This window comes from Choloepus didactylus, chromosome 23 (genome assembly GCF_015220235.1).
Source record: "Choloepus didactylus isolate mChoDid1 chromosome 23, mChoDid1.pri, whole genome shotgun sequence".
Lineage (NCBI taxonomy): Eukaryota > Metazoa > Chordata > Mammalia > Pilosa > Megalonychidae > Choloepus > Choloepus didactylus.
Window position 1 is genome coordinate 26,185,100 of NC_051329.1, and position 24,777 is coordinate 26,209,876.

Consider the following 24,777-nt stretch of genomic DNA (forward strand, 5'->3'; position numbering starts at 1 on the left):
AATTGAAGGAAACAAACATGATCATCACAACCCATCTAAAATTCTTGAGGAAAAAGCAAGTTCCAAAACCTATATAAATAATGACAATGTATACTATCAAGAAGCTGAATGAAATAAAAATTCAACTCCCAAACATATAAGAAAAAACTGTACTTGGACATGGACCTTCCAAAACACAAAAAAGGAAGCCATTCACTACAGTACCAGCTCAATGAAGCCATTCTATATTCTGCCAAAGTACAGATGATCAAAATATTAACAACTGCACTTAGCCAATGAAATTTTATTTTATTAAAATACAAAATCAGCACAAAAGATTCTATGAAAGTAAATGAAATTTCTACCTTTGGCCATTTGGGATTGAGAAGTCGGGCTTTGATTGCATCGTCCAGTGCTTTGTCATACTGCTGGATTTTCATGTGAGCTGCAGATCTATTGCTGTATAAAATGCAGTTTTGAGGGTCAACAGCCAGGGCTTCATTATACAGAACAATAGCTGTGTGGAAATCTCCATCATGACAGGCCTGGTTACTCTGACGAACTTTCTCAACAAATTCAGCTTTGCTCAGTACTGGCCCATCAGGACTTCTTCGGCCAATAGTCTTAGCACCAAAGAGAGGAATCTACAAACAAAGAAACTAGGTCAGACATAGTTCAGGTAATCTAGGAGGGTTCCTTGTCTGAACATCAAGAGAACCTGAGCCTTCTTCAAATTCTGCTTTACATCATAGCTAAATTTTATGGCCTGTAAGACAGGAAGTTTTCCATGAAGCAGCTAATATAGTACCTCAAATATATGTGCCTGAATACATATGTATATATGTGTGTTTATTTACTTATTTATATGGATATATATTGAGAGGATAAATTAATGAATTCAAAAGAGTACTCATTAGAGAACCAAGGGAAGAATTTTCACACAGCAGTATCAGGAAAGACAGGCTGCAGTTCAAAGCAGGACTTGAACTAAGTGAAAATTTTTTCTAAAGTATAATATTCTTCCCCAGTTTCTCCATTCCAAAGAAGATTTGATCATCTTTGATGTAGCACTGCAACATGTACAAAATTAATAGACTCCTGGGGAGTTTGCCGTACAAAAAAAATTCCAGAGAGGAATTCCACAGAGAGGAGGGAAAGCAGTTCTAATCTCCTACATAGTCAAACACTATTCTTCCTCTGTGGACAGAGGGATATCATGTCATAGATTTCCAGGACAATTCAATTTTAAAATAGTTCGTTCTGTTTGGCAACAGAAAATATTAAAATATCTTGAAGTTTCAAATATCAGCATCTGAACTATATCTTCAACTTCCTCATATCAGAAGTGGCTAACCAATTTGTTTTCCCAAAGAAAAATATGAACACTAAATACATAACTGAAAAATAAATGAGCTGTATAATATTTACCAAACAACCAGGATTTTCCTTAACAGTCTGGATTTTTAATTATTTTATCCTATCATCAAACTAAAGTGTAGGACATTAACAATGTGTAAGGCTGATTTCATTTTGTTCCTGGTCATCATGACTCTAGCTAAAGCCAGTACTAGAATAAGTAATAGAAACAAGCTCTACGTGTATGAAAATTCAGGGTACAACATAAAAATGACAACAATTGTTAAAAGTAAAATAAACTGTTAGATTCATAGGCAACATAAAAGTGAAAAAGACATGATCCTACTATTAAAGTATCCCCTATAACTCATAAAAATGGCAAACAAGTTTAGTTTATATCTATACAGATAATCATCAAATTAAATTAAGAAAAGAAAGTGCCTGTAATCTATTACCTCTATGTATAGTAATATAAAGCAGTATTTCCCAAAATGTGATTGCAGTAGCCCTAGTTCCTCAGGGTATGAGGATGAAGAAATTGATACATATTTCTTCTTCAGTGGATGACCTCTCAGAGCACTGATTTTGCACACTGCGCATCTGGAAGGGGAGATATTATCCCATCCACAGAGCTACAAAAGACTTTTTTGGTAGAGCATCTAGCTTGAAGAGAAATTTCTTGAAACACTGATGTTAACTATTAAATAAGGCTTCTGAGAGCAAATAAAAACACCATGTAAAACTTAGTGTTAGTGCAGCAAGATTATGAATACTAGAGGAGAATTTCACAACTACCACAAAAGTGTCCGAAAAATTAGAGAAAAATGCACTTTAGTAAGTGGTGAAATGAAGCTTCTAACTTATCAAACTATTCCTGTGTTTATTCAGCTGGCTACAATGTGCTCCTTCAAAGGTTAAGAAATAGAAATTTTGTCTATGGTTAAAAAAATAAAGATGGCTTTCCTACTCCTTCTCTATCTTCTAGTCAGTCAATAAATTGGAATGACAAAGAGAAAAAGAACTTTGCATGTATTTCTCAGATTATGATTATGGTACTTGAAATAGTGGGGGACATTAAATTTAGAGACTATTACTTCAACAAAGTGAATACCATTTCTTAAGGAGATAAAAAAATATATACTATCTTCTCACTTAATTGGAGCAACTGGCTGATATTCTTTTTTCCCTCATGGGATCTAAAAGGAAGGAAGAGAAATATTGTGATTTTGTTTAATATACATGTTCAGATGACAACATATATAAGATTGCTAATATATTCCTCTGACAAACTCGTCTTAAAAGGGAGAAGACAGTGTTTTCTGTAGGCCAAATGGGCTCAGCATTTTCAACTATACATTATTTCTACCCACAGATTTGGCCCTATTATAAAAAATAATTATTCAAATGATATGGAAAAAAACCTTATAACTTCTTACATCAAAAAAGTTATAAGGGACTTCCAGTCAACCAAGATGGCAGTGTGCGCTGCTCTAGGATCCATTCCCCCCCAGAATCAGAAACACTAGAAAAAACTGACAGAGCCATCTTCCTCTGACCTCCAAAAGTCTGTAAATTGGCAAGTGTCAAACAGAGAAAAAGACCACTTTAAAATGCTAGGGAGGTGGAGGCGGGGCAAGATGGAAGACTGGTGAGCTGTATGTTTTAGTTACTCCTCCAGGAAAGTAGGTAGAAAGCCAGGAACTGCGTGGACTGGACACCACAGAGCAATCTGTCTTTGGGCATACTTCATACAACACTCATGAAAATGTCGAACTGCTGAGATCAGCGAAATCTGTAAGTTTTTGCGGCCAGGGGACCCGCGCCCCTCCCTGCCAGGCTCAGTCCCGTGGGAGGAGGGGCTGTCAGCTCCGGGAAGGAGAAGGGAGAACTGCCGTGGCTGCTCTTATCGGAAACTCATTCTACTGATCCAGACTCCAACCATAGATAGACAGAGACCAGAACCAGAGAATCTGTGAGCAGCCAGCCCAGCAGAGAGGAGACAGGCATAGAAAAAAAAAAAACAACACGAAAAAATCCAAAATAAAAGCAGAGGATTTTTAGAGTTCTGGTGAACACAGAAAGGGGAAGGGCGGAGCTCAGGCCCTAAGGCGCATATGCAAATCCCGAAGAAAAGCCGATCTCTCTGCCCTGTGGACCTTTCCTTAATGGCCCTGGTTGCTTTGTCTCTTAGCATTTCAATAACCCATTAGATCTCTGAGGAGGACCCTTTTTTTTTTTTTTTTTTTTTTTTTAATCCTTTTTTCTTTTTCTAAAACAATTACTCTAAGAAGCCAAATACAGAAAGCTTCAAAGACTTTCAATTTGGGCACGTCAAGTCAAGAGCAGAACTAAGAGAGCTCTGAGACAAAAGGCAATAATTCAGTGGCTGAGAAAATTCACTAAACACCACAACTTCCCAAGAAAACGGGGGTGTCCGCTCACAGCCACCATCCTGGTGGACAGGAAACACTCCTGCCCATCACCAGCCCCATAGCCCAGAACTGCCCAGACAACCCAGTGTGACGGAAGTGCTTCAAATAACAGGCACACACCACAAAACTGGGCGTGGACATTAGCCTTCCCTGCAACCTCAGCTGATTGTCCCAGAGTTGGGAAGGTGGAGCAGTGTGAATTAACAAAGCCCCATTCAGCCATCATTCGAGCAGACTGGGAGCCTCCCTACACAGCCCAGCAGCCCAGAACTGCCCTGAGGGATCGGCACTCACCTGTGACATAGCACAGTCATCCCTCAACAGAGGACCCGGGGTGCACAGCCTGGAAGCGGGGCCCACTTGCAAGTCTCAGGAGCCATACGCCAATACCAAGAACTTGTGGGTCACTGGCAGAGACAAACTGTGGCAGGACTGAACTAAAGGATTACACTATTGCAGCAGCTTTAAAACTCTAGGATCACCAGGGAGATTTGATTGTTAGGGCCACCCCCCCTCCCCGACTGCCCAGAAACACGCCCCACATACAGGGCAGGCAACACCAACTACACACGCAAGCTTGGTACACCAATTGGGCCCCACAAGACTCACTCCCCCACTCACCAAAAAGGCTAAGCAGGGGAGAACTGGCTTGTGGAGAACAGGTGGCTCGTGGACGCCACCTGCTGGTTAGTTAGAGAAAGTGTACTCCACGAAGCTGTAGATCTGATAAATTAGAGATAAGGACTTCAATAGGTCTACAAACCCTAAAAGAACCCTATCAAGTTCAGCAAATGCCACGAGGCCAAAAGCAACAGAAAATTATAAAGCATATGAAAAAACCAGACGATATGGATAACCCAAGCCCAAGCACCCAAATCAAAAGACCAGAAGAGACACAGCACCTAGAGCAGCTACTCAAAGAACTAAAGATGAACAATGAGACCATAGTACGGGATATGAAGGAAATCAAGAAGACTCTAGAAGAGCATAAAGAAGACATTGCAAGACTAAATAAAAAAATGGATGATCTTATGGAAATTAAAGAAACTGTTGACCAAATTAAAAAGATTCTGGACACTCATAGTACAAGACTAGAGGAAGTTGAACAACGAATCAGTGACCTGGAAGATGACAGAATGGAAAATGAAAACATAAAAGAAAGAATGGGGAAAAAAAATTGAAAAAATCGAAATGGACCTCAGGGATATGATAGATAATATGAAACGTCCAAATATAAGACTCATTGGTGTCCCAGAAGGGGAAGAAAAGGGTAAAGGTCTAGGAAGAGTATTCAAAGAAATTGTTGGGGAAAACTTCCCAAATCTTCTAAACAACATAAATACACAAATCATAAATGCTCAGCGAACTCCAAATAGAATAAATCCAAATAAACCCACTCCAAGACATATACTGATCACACTGTCAAACACAGAAGAGAAGGAGCAAGTTCTGAAAGCAGCAAGAGAAAAGCAATTCACCACATACAAAGGAAACAGCATAAGACTAAGTAGTGACTACTCAGCAGCCACCATGGACGCAAGAAGGCAGTGGCATGATATATTTAAAATTCTGAGTGAGAAAAATTTCCAGCCAAGAATACTTTATCCAGCAAAGCTCTCCTTCAAATTTGAGGGAGAGCTTAAATTTTTCACAGACAAACAAATGCTGAGAGAATTTGCTAACAAGAGACCTGCCCTACTGGAGATACTAAAGGGAGCCCTACAGACAGAGAAACAAAGAAAGGACAGAGAGACTTGGAGAAAGGTTCAGTACTAAAGAGATTCGGAATGGGTACAATAAAGGATATTAATAGAGAGAGGGGAAAAATATGGCAAACATAAACCAAAGGATAAGATGGCTGATTCAAGAAATGCCTTCACGGTTATAACGTTGAATGTAAATGGATTAAACTCCCCAATTAAAAGATATAGATTCGCAGAATGGATCAAAAAAAATGAACCATCAATATGTTGCATACAAGAGACTCATCTTAGACACAGGGACACAAAGAAACTGAAAGTGAAAGGATGGAAAAAAATATTTCATGCAAGCTACAGCCAAAAGAAAGCAGGTGTAGCAATATTAATCTCAGATAAAATAGACTTCAAATGCAGGGATGTTTTGAGAGACAAAGAAGGCCACTACATACTAATAAAAGGGGCAATTCAGCAAGAAGAAATAACAATCGTAAATGTCTATGCACCCAATCAAGGTGCCACAAAATACATGAGAGAAACACTGGCAAAACTAAAGGAAGCAATTGATGTTTCCACAATAATTGTGGGAGACTTCAACACATCACTCTCTCCTATAGATAGAAGACCAATAAGGAAATTGAAAACCTAAACAATCTGATAAATGAATTAGATTTAACAGACATATACAGGACATTACATCCCAAATCACCAGGATACACATACTTTTCTAGTGCTCACAGAACTTTCTCCAGAATAGATCATATGCTGGGACATAAAACAAGCCTCAATAAATTTAAAAAGATTGAAATTATTCAAAGCACATTCTCTGACCACAATGGAATACAATTAGAAGTCAATAACCATCAGAGACTTAGAAAATTCACAAATACCTGGAGGTTAAACAACACACTCCTAAACAATCAATGGGTTAAAGAAGAAATAGCAAGAAAAATTGTTAAATATATAGAGACGAACGAAAATGAGAACACAACATACCAAAACCTATGGGATGCAGCAAAAGCAGTGCTAAGGGGGAAATTTATAGCACTAAATGCATATATTAAAAAGGAAGAAAGAGCCAAAATCAAAGAACTAATGGATCAACTGAAGAAGCTAGAAAATGAACAGCAAACCAATCCTAAACCAAGTAGAAGAAAAGAAATAACAAGGATTAAAGCAGAAATAAATGACATAGAGAACAAAAAAACAACAGAGAGGATAAATATCACCAAAAGTTGGTTCTTTGAGAAGATCAACAAGATTGACAAGCCCCTAGCTACACTGACAAAATCAAAAAGAGAGAAGACCCATATAAACAAAATAATGAATGAAAAAGGTGACATAACTGCAGATCCTGAAGAAATTAAAAAAATTATAAGAGGATATTATGAACAACTGTATGGCAATAAACTGGACAATGTAGAAGAAATGGACAATTTCCTGGAAACATATGAACAACCTAGACTGACCAGAGAAGAAATAGAAGACCTCAACCAACCCATCACAAGCAAAGAGATCCAATCAGTCATCAAAAATCTTCCCACAAATAAATGCCCAGGGCCAGATGGCTTCACAGGGGAATTCTACCAAACTTTCCAGAAAGAACTGACACCAATCTTACTCAAACTCTTTCAAAACATTGAAGAAAATGGAACACTATCTAACTCATTTTATGAAGCTAACACCAATCTAATACCAAAACCAGGCAAAGATGCTACAAAAAAGGAAAACTACCGGCCAATCTCCCTAATGAATATAGATGCAAAAATCCTCAACAAAATACTTGCAATTCGAATCCAAAGACACATTAAAAAAATCATACACCATGACCAAGTGGGGTTCATTCCAGGCATGCAAGGATGGTTCAACATAAGAAAAACAATCAATGTATTACAACACATTAAAAACTCGAAAGGGAAAAATCAATTGATCATCTCAATAGATGCTGAAAAAGCATTTGACAAAATCCAACATCCGTTTTTGATAAAAACACTTCAAAAGGTAGGAATTGAAGGAAACTTCCTCAACATGAGAAAGAGCATATATGAAAAACCCACAGCCAGCATAGTACTCAATGGTGAGAGACTGAAAGCCTTCCCTCTAAGATCAGGAACAAGACAAGGATGCCCGCTGTCACCACTGTTATTCAACATTGTGCTGGAAGTGCTAGCCAGGGTAATCCGGCAAGACAAAGAAATAAAAGGCATCCAAATTGGAAAAGAAGAAGTAAAACTGTCATTGTTTGCAGACGATATGATCTTATATCTAGAAAACCCTGAGAAATCGACGATACAGCTACTAGAGCTAATAAACTAATTTAGCAAAGTAGCGGGATACAAGATTAATGCACATAAGTCAGTAATGTTTCTATATGCTAGAAATGAACAAACTGAAGAGACACTCAAGAAAAAGATACCATTTTTTTCAATAGCAACTAAAAAAATCAAGTACCTAGGAATAAACTTAACCAAAGATGTAAAAGACCTATACAAAGAAAACTACATAACTCTACTAAAAGAAATAGAAGGGGACCTTAAAAGATGGAAAAATATTCCATGTTCATGGATAGGAAGGCTAAATGTCATTAAGATGTCAATTCTACCCAAACTCATCTACAGATTCAATGCAATCCCAATCAAAATTCCAACAACCTACTTTGCAGACTTGGAAAAGCTAGTTATCAAATTTATTTGGAAAGGGAAGATGCCTCGAATTGCTAAAGACACTCTAAAAAAGAAAAACGAAGTGGGAGGACTTACACTCCCTGACTTTGAAGCTTATTATAAAGCCACAGTTGCCAAAACAGCATGGTACTGGCACAAAGATAGACATATAGATCAATGGAATCGAATTGAGAATTCAGAGATAGACCCTCAGATCTATGGCCGACTGATCTTTGATAAGGCCCCCAAAGTCACCGAACTGAGCCAGAATGGTCTTTTCAACAAATGGGGCTGGGAGAGTTGGATATCCATATCCAAAGAATGAAAGAGGACCCCTACCTCACCCCCTACACAAAAATTAACTCAAAATGGACCAAAGATCTCAATATAAAAGAAAGTACCATAAAACTCCTAGAAGATAATGTAGGAAAACATCTTCAAGACCTTGTATTAGGCGGCCACTTCCTAGACTTTACACCAAAAGCACAAGCAACAAAAGAGAAAATAGATAAATGGGAACTCCTCAAGCTTAGAAGTTTCTGCACCTCAAAGGAATTTCTCAAAAAGGTAAAGAGGCAGCCAACTCAATGGGAAAAAATTTTTGGAAACCATGTATCTGACAAAAGACTGATATCTTGCATATACAAAGAAATCCTACAACTCAATGACAATAGTACAGACAGCCCAATTATAAAATGGGCAAAAGATATGAAAAGACAGTTCTCTGAAGAGGAAATACAAATGGCCAAGAAACACATGAAAAAATGTTCAGCTTCACTAGCTATTAGAGAGATGCAAATTAAAACCACAATGAGATACCATCTAACACCGGTTAGAATGGCTGCCATTAAACAAACAGGAAACTACAAATGCTGGAGGGGATGTGGAGAAATTGGAACTCTTATTCACTGTTGGTGGGACTGTATAATGGTTCAGCCACTCTGGAAGTCAGTCTGGCAGTTCCTTAGAAAACTAGATATAGAGCTACCATTCGATCCGGCGATTGCACTTCTCGGTATATACCCGGAAGATCGGAAAGCAGTGACACGAACAGATATCTGCACGCCAATGTTCATAGCAGCATTATTCACAATTGCCAAGAGATGGAAACAACCCAAATGTCCTTCAACAGATGAGTGGATAAATAAAATGTGGTATATACACACGATGGAATACTACGCGGCAGTAAGAAGGAACGATCTCGTGAAACATATGACAACATGGATGAACCTTGAAGACATAATGCTGAGTGAAATAAGCCAGGCACAAAAAGAGAAATATTATATGCTACCACTAATGTGAACTTTCAAAAATGTAAAACAAATGGTTTATAATGTAGAATGTAGGGGAACTAGCAGTAGAGAGTAATTAAGGAAGGGGGAACAATAATCCAAGAAGAACAGATAAGCTTTTTAACGTTCTGGGGATGCCCAGAAATGACTATGCTCTGTTAATTTCTGATGGATATAGTAGGAACAAGTTCACAGAAAGGTTGCTATATTATGTAACTTTCTTGGGGTAAAGTAGGAACATGTTGGAAGTTAAGCAGTTATCTTAGGTTAGTTGTCTTTTTCTTACTCCCTTGTTATGGTCTCTTTGAAATGTTCTTTTATTGTATGTTTGTTTTCTTTTTAACTTTTTTTTTCATACAGTTGATTTAAAAAAGAAGGGAAAGTTAAAAAAAAAAAAAGAAAGAAAGAAAAACAAGGAAAAAAAAATGATGTAGTGCCCCCTTGAGGAGCCTGTGGAGAATGCGGGGGTATTCGCCTACCCCACCTCCATGGTTGCTGGCATGGCCACAGACATAGGGGACTGGTGGTTTGATGGCTTGAGCCCTCTACCATAAGTTTTACCCTTGGGAAGACGGTTGCTGCAAAGGAGAGGCTAGGCCTCCCTATATTTGTGCCTAAGAGTCTCCTCCCGAATGCCTCTTTGTTGCTCAGATGTGGCCCTCTCTCTCTGGCTAAGCCAACTTGAAAGGTGAAATCACTGCCCTCCCCCCTACGTGGGATCAGACACCCAGGGGAGTGAATCTCCCTGGCAACGTGGAATATGACTCCCGGGGAGGAATGTAGACCCGGCATCGTGGGACGGAGAACATCTTCTTGACCAAAAGGGGGATGTGAAAGGAAATGAAATAAGCTTCAGTGGCAGAGAGATTCCAAAACGAGCTGAGAGGTCACTCTGGTGGGCACTCTTACGCACACTTTAGACAACCCTTTTTAGGTTCTAAAGAATTGGGGTAGCTGGTGGTGGATACCTGAAACTATCAAACTACAACCCAGAACCCATGAATCTCGAAGACAGATGTATAAAAATGTAGCTTATGAGGGGTGACAAGGGGATTGGGAAAGCCATAAGGACCACACTCCACTTTGTCTAGTTTATGGATGGATGAGTAGAAAAATAGTGGAAGGAAACAAACAGACAAAGGTATCCAGTGTTCTTTTTTACTTCAATTGCTCTTTTTCACTCTAATTATTATTCTTGTTATTTTTGTGTGTGTGCTAATGAAGGTGTCAGGGATTGATTTAGGTGATGAATGTACAACTATGTACAATCGAAAGTACGATTTGTTTTGTATGACTGCGTGGTATGTGAATATATCTCAATAAAATGATTAAAAAAAAAAATGCTAGGGAAGGCTTGTGGCGCCGTCACTGGTCCCTCTCCACCTCTCCCCAGCTCACTGTGGAACCAGCCGTGCTCTCAGTGGGGAACATGGTCCCTATCCAAGCAGTGCAAAGGAACCCCTCTGTGGATACTGGGCATACATATGTCTCTGCCAATCTATCTGAGAAGCTGAACCTCTTATCAGAGAGACGGCTTCCAAATGTTTTCTCCCATTGAGTTGCTGTGTCTTTACTTTTTTGACAATTTCCTTTGAGGTACAGAAACTTTTAATTCTGAGGAGTTCTCATTTATCTATTTTTTCTTTTGTTCCTGTGCTTTAGGTGTAAGGTCTAGGAAGCAAAGCAACTTCCTAATACTAGGTCTTGAAGATGTTTCCCTACATTATCTTCTAGGAGTTTTAAGATGCAGTCTCTTAGGAGGCCACTTCCTAGACTTTACACCCAAAGCACAAGCAACAAAAGAGAAAATAGATAAATGGGAACTCCTCAAGCTTAGAAGTTTCTGCACCTCAAAGGAATTTCTCAAAAGGTAAAGAGGCAGCCAACTCAATGGGAAAAAATTTTTGGAAACCATGTATCTGACAAAAGACTGATATCTTGCATATACAAAGAAATCCTACAACTCAATGACAATGGTACAGACAGCCCAATTATAAAATGGGCAAAAGATATGAAAAGACAGTTCTCTGAAGAGGAAATACAAATGGCCAAGAAACACATGAAAAAATGTTCAGCTTCACTAGCTATTAGAGAGATGCAAATTAAGACCACAATGAGATACCATCTAACACCGGTTAGAATGGCTGCCATTAAACAAACAGGAAACTACAAATGCTGGAGGGGATGTGGAGAAATTGGAACTCTTATTCATTGTTGGTGGGACTGTATAATGGTTCAGCCACTCTGGAAGTCAGTCTGGCAGTTCCTTAGAAAACTAGATATAGAGCTACCATTCGATCCAGCGATTGCACTTCTCGGTATATACCCGGAAGATCGGAAAGCAGTGACACGAACAGATATCTGCACGCCAATGTTCATAGCAGCATTACTCACAATTGCCAAGAGATGGAAACAACCCAAATGTCCTTCAACAGATGAGTGGATAAAGAAAATGTGGTATATACACACGATGGAATACTACGCGGCAGTAAGAAGGAACGATCTGGTGAAACATATGACAACATGGATGAACCTTGAAGACATAATGCTGAGCGAAATAAGCCAGGCACAAAAAGAGAAATATTATATGCTACCACTAATGTGAACTTTGAAAAATGTAAAACAAATGGTTTATAATGTAAAATGTAGGGGAACTAGCAGTAGAGAGCAATTAAGGAAGGGGGAACAATAATCCAAGAAGAACAGATAAGCTATTTAACGTTCTGGGGATGCCCAGAAATGACTATGGTCTGTTAATTTCTGATGGATGTAGTAGGAACAAGTTCACTGAAATGTTGCTATATTATGTAACTTTCTTGGGGTAACGTAGGAACATGTTGGAAGTTAAGCAGTTATCTTAGGTTAGTTGTCTTTTTCTTACTCCCTTGTTATGGTCTCTTTGAAATGTTCTTTTATTGTATGTTTGTTTTCTTTTTAACTTTTTTTTTCATACAGTTGATTTAAAAAAGAAGGGAAAGTTAAAAAAAAAAAAAAAGAAAAAAGACAAACAAGGAAAAAAAAAAAAAAGATGTAGTGCCCCCTTGAGGAGCCTGTGGAGAATGCAGGGGTATTCGCCTACCCCACCTCCATGGTTGCTAACATGACCACAGACATAGGGGACTGGTGGTTTGATGGGTTGAGCCCTCTACCATAAGTTTTACCCTTGGGAAGACGGTTGCTGCAAAGGAGAGGCTAGGCCTCCCTATATTTGTGCCTAAGAGTCTCCTCCCGAATGCCTCTTTGTTGCTCAGATGTGGCCCTCTCTCTCTGGCTAAGCCAACTTGAAAGGTGAAATCACTGCCCTCCCCCCTACGTGGGATCAGACACCCAGGGAAGTGAATCTCCCTGGCAACATGGAATATGACTCACGGGGAGGAATGTAGACCCGGCATCGTGGGATGGAGAACATCTTCTTGACCAAAAGGGGGATGTGAAAGGAAATGAAATAAGCTTCAGTGGCAGAGAGATTCCAAAACGAGCCGAGAGATCACTCTGGTGGGCACTCTTACGCACACTTTAGACAACCTTTTTTAGGTTCTAAAGAATTGGGGTAGCTGGTGGTGGATACCTGAAACTATTAAACTACAACCCAGAACCCATGAATCTCGAAGACAGTTGTATAAAATGTAGCTTATGAGGGGTGACAGTGGGATTGGGAATGCCATAAGGACCAAACTCCACTTTGTCTAGTTTATGGATGGATGTGTAGAAAAGTAGGGGAAGCAAACAAACAGACAAAGGTACCCAGTGTTCTTTTTTACTTCAATTGCTCTTTTTCACTCTAATTATTATTCTTGTTATTTTTGTGTGTGTGCTAATGAAGGTGTCAGGGATTGATTTAGGTGATGAATGTACAACTATGTAATGGTACTGTAAACAATCGAAAGTACAATTTGTTTTGTATGACTGCGTGGTATGTGAATATATCTCAATAAAATGATGATTAAAAAAAAAGATGCAGTCTCATACTGAGATCTACGATCCAAGCGGAATTAATTTTTGAAAAGGGTGTGAGATAGGGGTCCTCTTTCATTCTTTTAGAAACAGATATCCAATTCTAGCAGCTCCATTTGTTGAAAAAGCTGTTACGTCCCAATTCAGTGAACTTCAAGGCCTTATGAAAAATCAGTCGACCATATATCTGGGGGTCTATTTTTAAATTCCCAATTTGATTCCATTGATCAATATATCTAACTTTGTGCCAATACTCATGCTGTCTTGACTACTGTGGCTTTATAGTAGGTTTCAAAGTCAGGCAAAGTAATCCTCCCACTTTGTTTTTCTTTTTTAGAATATTTTTAGCAGTTCGAGGCATCTTTCCCTTCCAAATAAATTTGATGACTAGCTTTTCCAACTGCAAAATAGATTGTTGGAATTCCGATGGGAATAGCATTAACTCTGTAAATCAGTTTGGGTAGAACTGACATCTTAACTACATTTAGCCTTCCTATCCATGAACACGGAATATCACTCCATCTCTTTAGGTCACCTTCTATTTCTTTTAGCAGAGTTATATAATTTTCTGTGTAGAAATCTTTTAAATCATTGGTTAAGTTTATTCCTAGGTACCTAATTTTTTCAGTTGCTATTGAGAATGGAATCTTTTTCTTGAATGTCGCTTCAGTTATGCCATTTCTACTGTATCCAAACATTACTGACATGTGTACATTAATCTCATATCCCACCAGTTTGCTGAATTTATTAGATCAAGTAGGTGCGTCATCAATTTCTTGGGGTTTTCCAAGTATAAAATCATATCATCTGCAAATAAAGAGAGTTTTACATCTTCCTTTCCAAATTGAATGCTGCTTATTTCTTTTTTTTTGCCTAATTGCTTTGACTAGAACTTCTAGCACAATATTGAATAATAGTAGTGACAACGGAAATCCTTGTCTCATTCCTGACCTTAGAGGGAAGGCTTTCAGTCTCTCACCATTGAGTACTATACTGGCTGTGGGTTTTTCATATATGCCAGTTATCATGTTGAGGAAGTTTCCTTCAATTCCTAACTTTTGAAGTGTTTTTATCATAAAAGGAAGCTGGATTTTGTTGAATGGTTTTTCAGCACCTATTGAGAAGATTATTCAATTTTTCTCTTCTGATTTTTTTAATATGTTGCATTACATTGATTGATTTTCTTATGTTGAACCACCCTTGCATGCCTGGGATGAACCCCACTTGGTCAGGGTGTATAATTTTTTTAACGTGTTTTTAATTTGATTTGTAAGTATTTTGTTGAGAATTTTTGTATCTATATTCATTAGGGAAATTGGCCTGTAGTTTTCCTTTCTTGTAGCAGCTTTATATGGTTTGGGTATTAGAGCAATGTTAACTTCATAAAATGAGTTAGGTAGTTAAACTCTTTTTGAAAGAGTTTAAGTAGGAATAGCATCAGCTCTTTTTGGAAAGTTTGGTAGAATTCCCCTGTGAAGCCATCTGGGCCTGGGTTTTATTTGCAGGAAGCTTCTTGATAACTGATTGGATCTCTTTACTTGTGATTGGTTTGTTGAGCTATTCTATTTCTTCTTTATTCAGTGTAGGCTGTTTGTGTGTTTCCAGGAAATTATCCATTTCCTTTAAATTATCTAGGTAAAAAGACAGCCAACTCAATGGGAGAAAATATTTGGAACCACCTGCTGGTAAGTTAGAGAAAGTGTACTCCACAAAGCTGTACATCTGATAAATTAGAGATAAGGACTTCAATTGGTCTACAAATCCTAAAAGAACCCTATCAAGTTCAGCAAATGCCAAGAGGCCAAAAACAGAAAATTATAAAGGATATGAAAAAAACAGATGATATGGATAACCCAAGCCAAGCACCCAAATCAAAAGACCAGAAGAGACACAGCACCTAGAGCAGCTACTCAAAGAACTAAAGATGAACAATGAGACCATAGTACGGGATACAAAGGATATCAAGAAGACCCTAGAAGAGCATAAAGAAGACATTGCAAGACTGAATAAAAAAATAGATGATCTTATGGAAATTTAAGAAACTGTTGACCAAATTAAAAAGATTCTAGACACTCATAGCACAAGACTTGAGGAAGCTGAACAACGAATCAGTGACCTGGAAGATGACAGAATGGAAAATGAAAGCATAAAAGAAAGAATGGGGACAAAAATTGAAAAAATCGAAACTGACTTCAGGAATATGATAGATAACATAAAACGTCCGAATATAAGACTCATTGGTGTTCCAGAAGGGGAAGAAAAGGGTAAAGGTCTAGGAAGAGTATTCAAACAAATTGTTCGGGAAAACTTCCCAGATCTTCTAAACAACATGAATACACAAATCATAAATGCTCAGCGAACTCCAAATACAATAAATCCAAATAAACCCACTCAGAGACATATTCTGATCACACTGTCAAACATGGAAGACAAGGAGCAAGTTCTGAAAGCAGCAAGAGAAAAGCAATTCACCACATACAAAGGAAGCAGCATAAGACTAAGTAGTGACTACTCAGCAGCCACCATGGAGGCGAGAAGGCAGTGGCACGATATATTTAAAATTCTGAGTGAGAAAAATTTCCAACCAAGGATACTCTATCCAGCAAAGCTCTCCTTCAAATTTGAGGGAGAACTTAAATTTTTCACAGACAAACAAATGCTGAGAGAATTTGCTAACAAGAGACCTGCCCTACTGGAGATACTAAAAGGAGCCCTACAGACAGAGAAAAAAAGAAAGGACAGAGAGACTTAGAGAAAGGTTCAGTACTAAAGAGATTCAGTATGGGTACAATAAAGGATATTAATAGAGAGAGGGGAAAAATATATATGACAAACATAAAACAAAGGAAGATGGCTGATTCAAGAAATGCCTTCACGGTTATAATGTTGAATGTAAATGCATTAAACTCCACAATTAAAAGATATACATTCGCAGAACGGAACAAAAAAAATGAACCATCAATATGCTGCATACAAGAGACTCATCTTAGACACAGGGACACAAAGAAACTGAAAGTGAAAGGATGGAAAAAAATATTTCATGCAAGCTACAGCCAAAAGAAAGCAGGTGTAGCAATATTAATCTCAGACAAAATAGACTTCAAATGCAGGGACGTTTTGAGAGACAAAGAAGGACACTACATACTAATAAAAGGGGCAATTCAACAAGAAGAAATAACAATCATAAATGTCTATGCACCCAATCAAGGTGCCACAAAATACATGAGAGAAACACTGGCAAAACTAAAGGAAGCAATTGATGTTTCCACAATAATTGTGGGAGACTTCAACACATCACTCTCTCCTATAGATAGATCAACCAGACAGAAGACCAATAAGGAAATTGAAAACCTATACAATCTGATAAATGAATTAGATTTAACAGACATATACAGAACATTACATCCCAAATCACCAGGATACACATACTTTTCTAGTGCTCACAGAACTTTCTCCAGAATAGATCATATGCTGGGACATAAAACAAGCCTCAATAAATTTAAAAAGATTGAAATTATTCAAAGCACATTCTCTGACCACAATGGAATACAATTAGAAGTCAATAACCATCAGAGACTTAGAAAATTCACAAATACCTGGAGGTTAAACAACACACTCCTAAACAATCAATGGGTTAAAGAAGAAATAGCAAGAAAAATTGCTAAATTTATAGAGACGAATAAAAATGAGAACACAACATACCAAAACCTATGTGATGCAGCAAAAGCAGTGCTAAGGGGGAAATTTATAGCACTAAACGCATATATTAAAAAAGGAAGAAAGAGCCAAAATCAAAGAACTAATGGATCAACTGAAGAAGCTAGAAAATGAACAGCAAACCAATCCTAAACCAAGTAGAAGAAAAGAAATAACAAGGATTAAAGCAGAAATAAATGACATAGAGAACAAAAAAACAATAGAGAGGATAAATATCACCAAAAGTTGGTTCTTTGAGAAGATCAACAAGATTGACAAGCCCCTAGCTACACTGACAAAATCAAAAAGAGAGAAGACCCATATAAACAAAATAATGAATGAAAAAGGTGACATAATGGCAGATCCTGAAGAAATTAAAAAAAAATTATAAGAGGATATAATGAACAACTGTATGGCAACAAACTGGATAATGTAGAGGAAATGGACAATTTCCTGGAAACATATGAACAACCTAGACTGACCAGAGAAGAAACAGAAGACCTCTATCAACCCATCACAAGCAAAGAGATCCAATCAGTCACCAAAAATCTTCCCACAAATAAATGCCCAGGGCCAGATGGCTTCACAGGGGAATTCTACCAAACTTTCCAGAAAGAACTGACACCAATCTTACTCAAACTCTTTCAAAACATTTGAAGAAAATGGAACACTACCTAACTCATTTTATGAAGGTAACATCAATCTAATACCAAAACCAGGCAAAGATGCTACAAAAAAAGAAAACTACAGGTCTATCTCCCTAATGAATATACATGCAAAAATCCTCAACAAAATACTTACAAATCAAATCCAAAGACACATTAAAAAAATCATACACCATGACCAAGTGGGGTTCAATTCAGGCATTCAAGGATGGTTCAATATAAGAAAATCAATCAATGTATTACAACACATTAACAATTCAAAAGGGAAAAATCAAATGATCATCTCAATAGATGCTGAAAAGGCATTTGACAAAATCTAATATCCGTTTTTGATAAAAACACTTCAGAAGGTAGGAATTGAAGGAAACTTCCTCAATATGATAAAGAGCATATATGAAAAACCCACAGCCAGCATAGTATTCAATGGTGAGAGACTGAAAGCCTTCCCTCTAAGATCAGGAACAAGACAAGGATGCCTGCTGTCACCACTGTTATTCAACATTGTGCTGGAAGTGCTAGCCAGGGCAATCCGGCAAGACAAAGAAATAAAAGGCATCCAAATTGGAAAAGAAGAAGTAAAACTGTCATTGTTTGCAGATGATATGATCTTATATCTGAAAAACCCTGAGAAATCGACGATACAGCTACTAGAGCTAATAAACAAATTTAGCAAAGTAGCGGGATACAAGATTAATGCACATAAGTCAGTAATGTTTCTATATGCTAGAAATGAACAAACTGAAGAGACACTCAAGAAAAAGATACCATTTTCAATGGCAACTAAAAAAATTAAGTACCTAGGAATAAACTTAACCAAAGATGTAAAAGACCTATATAAAGAAAACTACATAACTCTACTAAAAGAAATAGAAGAGGACCTTAAAAGATGGAAAAATATTCCATGTTCATGGATAGGAAGGCTAAATGTCATTAAGATGTCAATTCTACCCAAACTCATCTACAGATTCAATGCAATCCCAATCAAAATTCCAACAACCTACTTTGCAGACTTGGAAAAGCTAGTTATCAAATTTATTTGGAAAGGGAAGATGCCTCGAATTGCTAAAGACACTCTAAAAAAAAAAAACGAAGTGGGAGGACTTACACTCCGTGACTTTGAAGCTTATTATAAAGCCACAGCTGCCAAAACAGCATGGTACTGGCACAAAGATAGACATATAGATCAATGGAATTGAATTGAGAATTCAGAGATAGACCCTCAGATCTATGGCTGACTGATCTTTGATAAGGCCCCCAAAGTCACTGAACTGAGTCATAATGGTCTATTCAACAAATGAGGCTGTGAGAGTTGGATATCCATATCCAAAAGAATGAAAGAGGACCCCTACCTCACACCCTACACAAAAATTAACTCAAAATGGACCAAAGATCTCAATATAAAAGAAAGTACCATAAAACTCCTAGAAGATAATGTAGGAAAACATCTTCAAGACCTTGTATTAGGCGGCCACTTCCTAGACTTTACACCCAAAGCACAAGCAACAAAAGAAAAAATAGATAAATGGGAACTCCTCAAGCTTAGAAGTTTCTGCACCTCAAAGGAATTTCTCAAAAAGGTAAAGAGGCAGCCAACTCAATGGGAAAAAATTTTGGGAAACCATGTATCTGACAAAAGACTGATATCTTGCATATATAAAGAAACCCTACAACTCAACGACGATAGTACAGACAGCCCAATTATCAAATGGGCAAAAGATATGAAAAGACAGTTCTCTGAAGAGGAAATACAAATGGCCAAGAAACACATGAAAAAATGTTCAGCTTCACTAGCTATTAGAGAGATGCAAATTAAGACCACAATGAGATACCATCTAACACCGATTAGAGTGGCTGCCATTAAACAAACAGGAAACTACAAATGCTGGAGGGGATGTGGAGAAATTGGAACTCTTATTCATTGTTGGCGGGACTGTATAATGGTTCAGCCACTCTGGAAGTCAGTCTGGCAGTTCCTTAGAAAACTAGATATAGAGTTACCATTCGATCCAGCGATTGCACTTCTCGGTATATACCCGGAAGGTCAGAAAGCAGTGACGCGAACAGATATCTGCACGCCAATGTTCACAGCAGCATTATTCACAATTGCCAAGAGATGGAAACAACCCAAATGTCCTTCAACAGATGAGTAGATAAAGAAAATGTGGCATATACACACGATGGAATACTACACGGCAGTAAGAAGGAACGATCTCGTGAAACATATGACAACATGGATGAACCTTGAAGACATAATGCTGAGCGAAATAAGCCAGGCACAAAAAGAGAAATATTATATGCTACCACTAATGTGAACTTTGAAAAATGTAAAACAAATGGTTTATAATGTAGAATGTAGGGGAACTAGCAATAGAGAGCAATTAAGGAAGGGGGAACAATAATCCAAGAAGAACAGATAAGCTATTTAACGTTCTGGGGATGCCCAGGAATGACTATGGTCTGTTAATTTCTGATGGATATAGTAGGAACAAGTTCACAGAAATGTTGCTATATTAGGTAACTTTCTTGGGGTAAAATAGGAACAGGTTGGAAGTAAAGCAGTTATCTTAGGTTAGTTGTCTTTTTCTTACTCCCTTGTCATGGTCTCTTTGAAATGTTCTTTTATTGTATGTTTTTTTTCATACAGTTGATTTAAAAAAGAAAAAGTTAAAAAAAAAAAAAAGGGGGGGTGGAAATATGTAGTGCCCCCTTGAGGAGCCTGTGGAGAATGCAGGGGTACTGGCCTACCCCATCTCGATGGTTGCTAACATGACCACAGACATAGGGGACTGGTGGTTTGATGGGTTGAGCCCTCTATCATAGGTTTTACCCTTGGGAAGACGGTTGCTGCAAAGGAAAGGCTAGGCCTCCCTATAATTGTGCCTAAGAGCCTCCTCCCGAATGCCTCTTTGTTGCTCAGATGTGGCCCTCTCTCTCTAGCTAAGCCAACTTGAAAGGTGAAATCACTGCCCTCCCCCCTACGTGGGATCAGACACCCAGGGGAGTGAATCTCCCTGGCAACGTGGAATATGACTCCTGGGGAGGAATGTAGACTGGCATCGTGGGACAGAGAACATCTTCTTGACCAAAAGTGGGATGTGAAAGGAATTGAAATAAGCTTCAGTGGCTGAGAGTTTCCAAAAGGAGCCGAGAAGTCACTCTGGTGGGCACTCTTACACACAATTTAGACAACCCTTTTTAGGTTCTAAAGAATTGGGGTAGTTGGTGGTGGATACCTGAAACTATCAAACTACAACCCAGAACCCATGAATCTCAAAGACAATTGTATAAAAATGTAGCTTATGAGGGGTGACAATGGGATTGGGAAAGCCATAAGGACCACACTCCACTTTGTCTAATTTATGGATGGATGAGTAGAAAAATAGGGGAAGGAAACAAACAAACAAACAGACAAAGGTACCCAGTGTTCTTTTTTACTTCAATTGCTCTTTTTCACTTTAATTATTATTCTTGTTATTTGTGTGTGTGTGCTAATGAAGGTGTCAGGGATTGATTTAGGTGATGAATGTACAACTATGTAATGGTACTGTGAACAATCGAATGTACGATATTTTTTGTATGACTGCGTGGTATGTGAATATATCTCAATAAAATGAAGATAAAAAAATAAAATAAAATAAACACATCAAAGGCTTTATGTCAATTGAATGAACAAGTAAAATGTTACATCCAGTTCAAAGGACAATTCAAAATATCATACATACATATATATAGGCAATCAGGAATGCTGAAATGAATAGAAGCAAAACTGGCCTTTGCAGCCCAGGTATGCAAGGGTGATTCAACATAAGAAAATCAATAAATGTGATACAGCACATTAACAGAACAAAGGAAAAAATAATACATGACTATCTCAATTGATGCAGAAATGGCTTTTAACAAAATCCAACAACACTTCATCATAAAAACACTCAGAAAACTAGGAATAAAAGGAAACTTCCACAACATGATAAAGAGCACCTGTGAAAAACCTACCGCTAACATCATACTCAATGGTGAAAGACTAACAGCTTTCCTTCTAAGGTCAGGAACAAGACAATGATGCTCACTGTCACCACTATTATTCAATACTATATTAAAGTTCTAGCTAGAGTGATTAGGCAAAAGAAATAAACAAAAGGCATCCAAACTGGAAAGAAAGAAGTAAAACTTTCCCTGTTTACAGATGACATGATCCTATATAGAAAATCCTGAAAAACCTACAGCAAAGCTCCTAAACTTAATAAATGAATTTAGCAGAGTGGAGGGGTACAAGACCAACACCCAAAAATCAGTAAGGTTTCTTTATACTAGTAATAAACAATCTGAAGAATAAATTAAGAAAAAATTCCACTTACAATAGTGTTCTGGTTTGTCAATGCTGCCATTTTGCAAAACACCAGAAATGGATTGGCTTTTATAAAAGGGGTTTGTTTGGTTACACAGTCTTAAGGCCATAAAGTGTCCAAGATAAGGCATCAACAATCGGGTACCTTCACTGGAGGATGGCCAATGGCATCCAGAAAACCTCTGTTAGCTGGAAAGGCACATTGCTGGCATCTGCTCTGGAGTTCTGGTTTCAAAAGGGCTTTCTCCCAGGACATTCCTCTCTAGGCTGCAGCAGCAAGTTCCTTCTATCTGAGCTTCTTATATAGGACTCCAGTGATTTGATTAAGAGCCACCCTGAATGGGCGGGGTCCATATCTCCATGGAAATTACCCAATCAAACATTTCGCTCACAGTTTATTGAGTCACATCTCCATGGAAACAATCAGAGGATTCCAACCTAATCAACACTAACACATCTGCCCCACAAGATTCCATCAAATAACACGGCATTTTGGGGAACATGATACATCCAAACTGGCACGAATGGCAATTAAAAGAATGAAATATCTAGGAATAAATATAACCAAAGATGTAAAGCACTTGTACACAGAAAACTAAAAGACACTGTTAAAGAAATCAAAGAAGACCTATATAAATAGGAACACATTCCATGTTCATGGATTGGAAGACTACATATTGTTGATGTCAATTCCACCCAAAGGTATTTACAGATTCAATGCAATTCCAATCAAATTTCAAACAACCTTCTTTGCAGTAATGAAAAAGCCAATCACCAAATTTATATGGAAGGTTAAGGGGCCTCAAATGGCCAAAGCCATCTTGAAAAAGAAGAAGTTAGAGGACTCACACTCCTCAATATTAAAACTTATCGCAAAGCCACTTTAATCAAAACACCATGGTACTGGCAAAGAACAAACATAGAGACCAATGGAATCTAACCGAGAGTTTGGAAATTACGCTAGTTTGAATCTATTATGTCCCAAACAAAAGCCATGTTCTTTAATGCAATCTTGTGGCGGCAGACTTATTAGTCTGTTGATTAGGGTGGAACCTTTGATTGGGTTATTTCATGGAGGTACGGACCCCACCCATCCAGGGTGGGTCTTGATTGGTTCACTGGAGTACTTTAAGAGAGCTCAGGAGCCAATACAGGAATTGATGTTTTGAGATGCTTGGAGGTGCAGAAATTAGTATGTTTGGAGATACTAAGCTAAGAGATGAAGCCCAGTGTTTGCCCCAGAGAAACTAAAATAAGATCCCCAGATGCTTAGAGAGAAATGCCCTGGAAGAAAGAAGTAAGGATGCACAGGAGCTGAGAGACAGAAGCAAAGAGAAAAGCCCAGAGACATTTTGGAGAAAGCCATTTTGAAACACAATCTGAGGACAAAGGACCAGCAGATGCCAGCCACATGCTTTCCCAGCTGACAGAAGTGTTCTGGATGCCACTGGCTGTTCTTTATTGAAGGTATCATATCCTCTTGTTGATGCCGTAGTTTGGACACTTTTTTTGTGGTCTTAGAACTGTAAATTCTAACTCTAAATTCTAAATCAATACAAGGACATCATCAACATGGTGACATAAACAGCTACTTAAAACTTCTCTCCAAAGATTCAACAAAAAAAGGACAATTCTGAATTGTTTGAAATTCTGGAGGAGTATATTGTGCTGGTTTGTAAACACATTGTGTCCCCCAGAAAAGGCCATGTTCTTTGGTGTAATCTTGTGGGGGCAGACGTTATCAGCATTGATTAGGTTGGAACCTCTTGACTGAGTGTTCCATGGAGATGTGATTCAATCAACGGTGGGCAAGACCTCTGATTGGATGATTTCCATGGAGCTGTTACCCCACCCATTTAGAGAGGGTCTGAATTAAATCACTGGAGCCATATGAAAAGCTGACAACAGAAGGAACTTGGAGCAGCTGTGTGACATTTTGGAGAGCAGCTGTGTGACATTTTGAAGATGGCCATTGAAAGTAGACTTTTGCTACTTCAGAGTTTACAGGGGAGAAACTAAGAAAATACCCCTAGATGCCTAGACAGAAATATCCTGGAAGAAAGCCATTTGGAAACACAACTTGGAAGCAAAGGAAGAAACGCCAGCCATGTGCCTTCACAGCTAACAGAGGTTTTCTGGACGCCATCAGCCATCCTTCAGTGAAGGTACCCTATTGTTGACGCCTTACCTTGGAGATTTTATGGCCTTAAGACTGTAACTTTGTAACCAAATAAACCCCCTTTATAAAAGTCAAGCCAATCCTGGTGTTTTGCATAATGGCAGCATTAGCAAACTGGAACAGATATACACTGGAGAAGAACCCTGCAAATGCTGAATTGAAGAATGAGAAGAAATAACAGGTAGCAATCTCCCATCCCCCTCATGCAGTCTGAGTATGGGAAAGGCACAGAATCAGTAGATGGGAACCCTCCCACCATGGACACAGACTATAAAATCTCCCAGAGGAGTGAGAAGTAACCCCATCATTTGAAGACCCAGGTAACAGGCAAAGACATCTCAAGACCCAGGTAAGTGAGGAACAAAGAGACCGAGAAAAAGTGGACAGGTACTGTGTTTCCAGCCCTGAGTCTGAAAGTCCTTCCCCCATACTTGAGGGAAGCAGCAGCTGGCAGCCACTTCCTTGCCTTGGGGATAGCTGGAGTACTGGGTAAGATGAGGGAGTACTTTGCCACAAGTG

General features: G+C 38.3%; 1 protein-coding gene across 3 annotated transcripts in view; it reads right to left on the reverse strand.

Moving 5' to 3' along the window:
* Positions 1-24,777, reverse strand: part of TTC28 (tetratricopeptide repeat domain 28) — an 836,277-nt gene that overhangs the window by 778,590 nt on the left and 32,910 nt on the right. For 2 of the 3 annotated variants that reach the window (XM_037817392.1, XM_037817391.1), the window contains exon 2: positions 345-623. In XM_037817392.1, coding sequence (XP_037673320.1) covers positions 345-623 — 279 coding nt within the window. Of the gene's footprint in view, positions 1-344; positions 624-24,777 lie in introns of those variants that run through there. The other variant, XM_037817394.1, reaches the window with a different exon arrangement.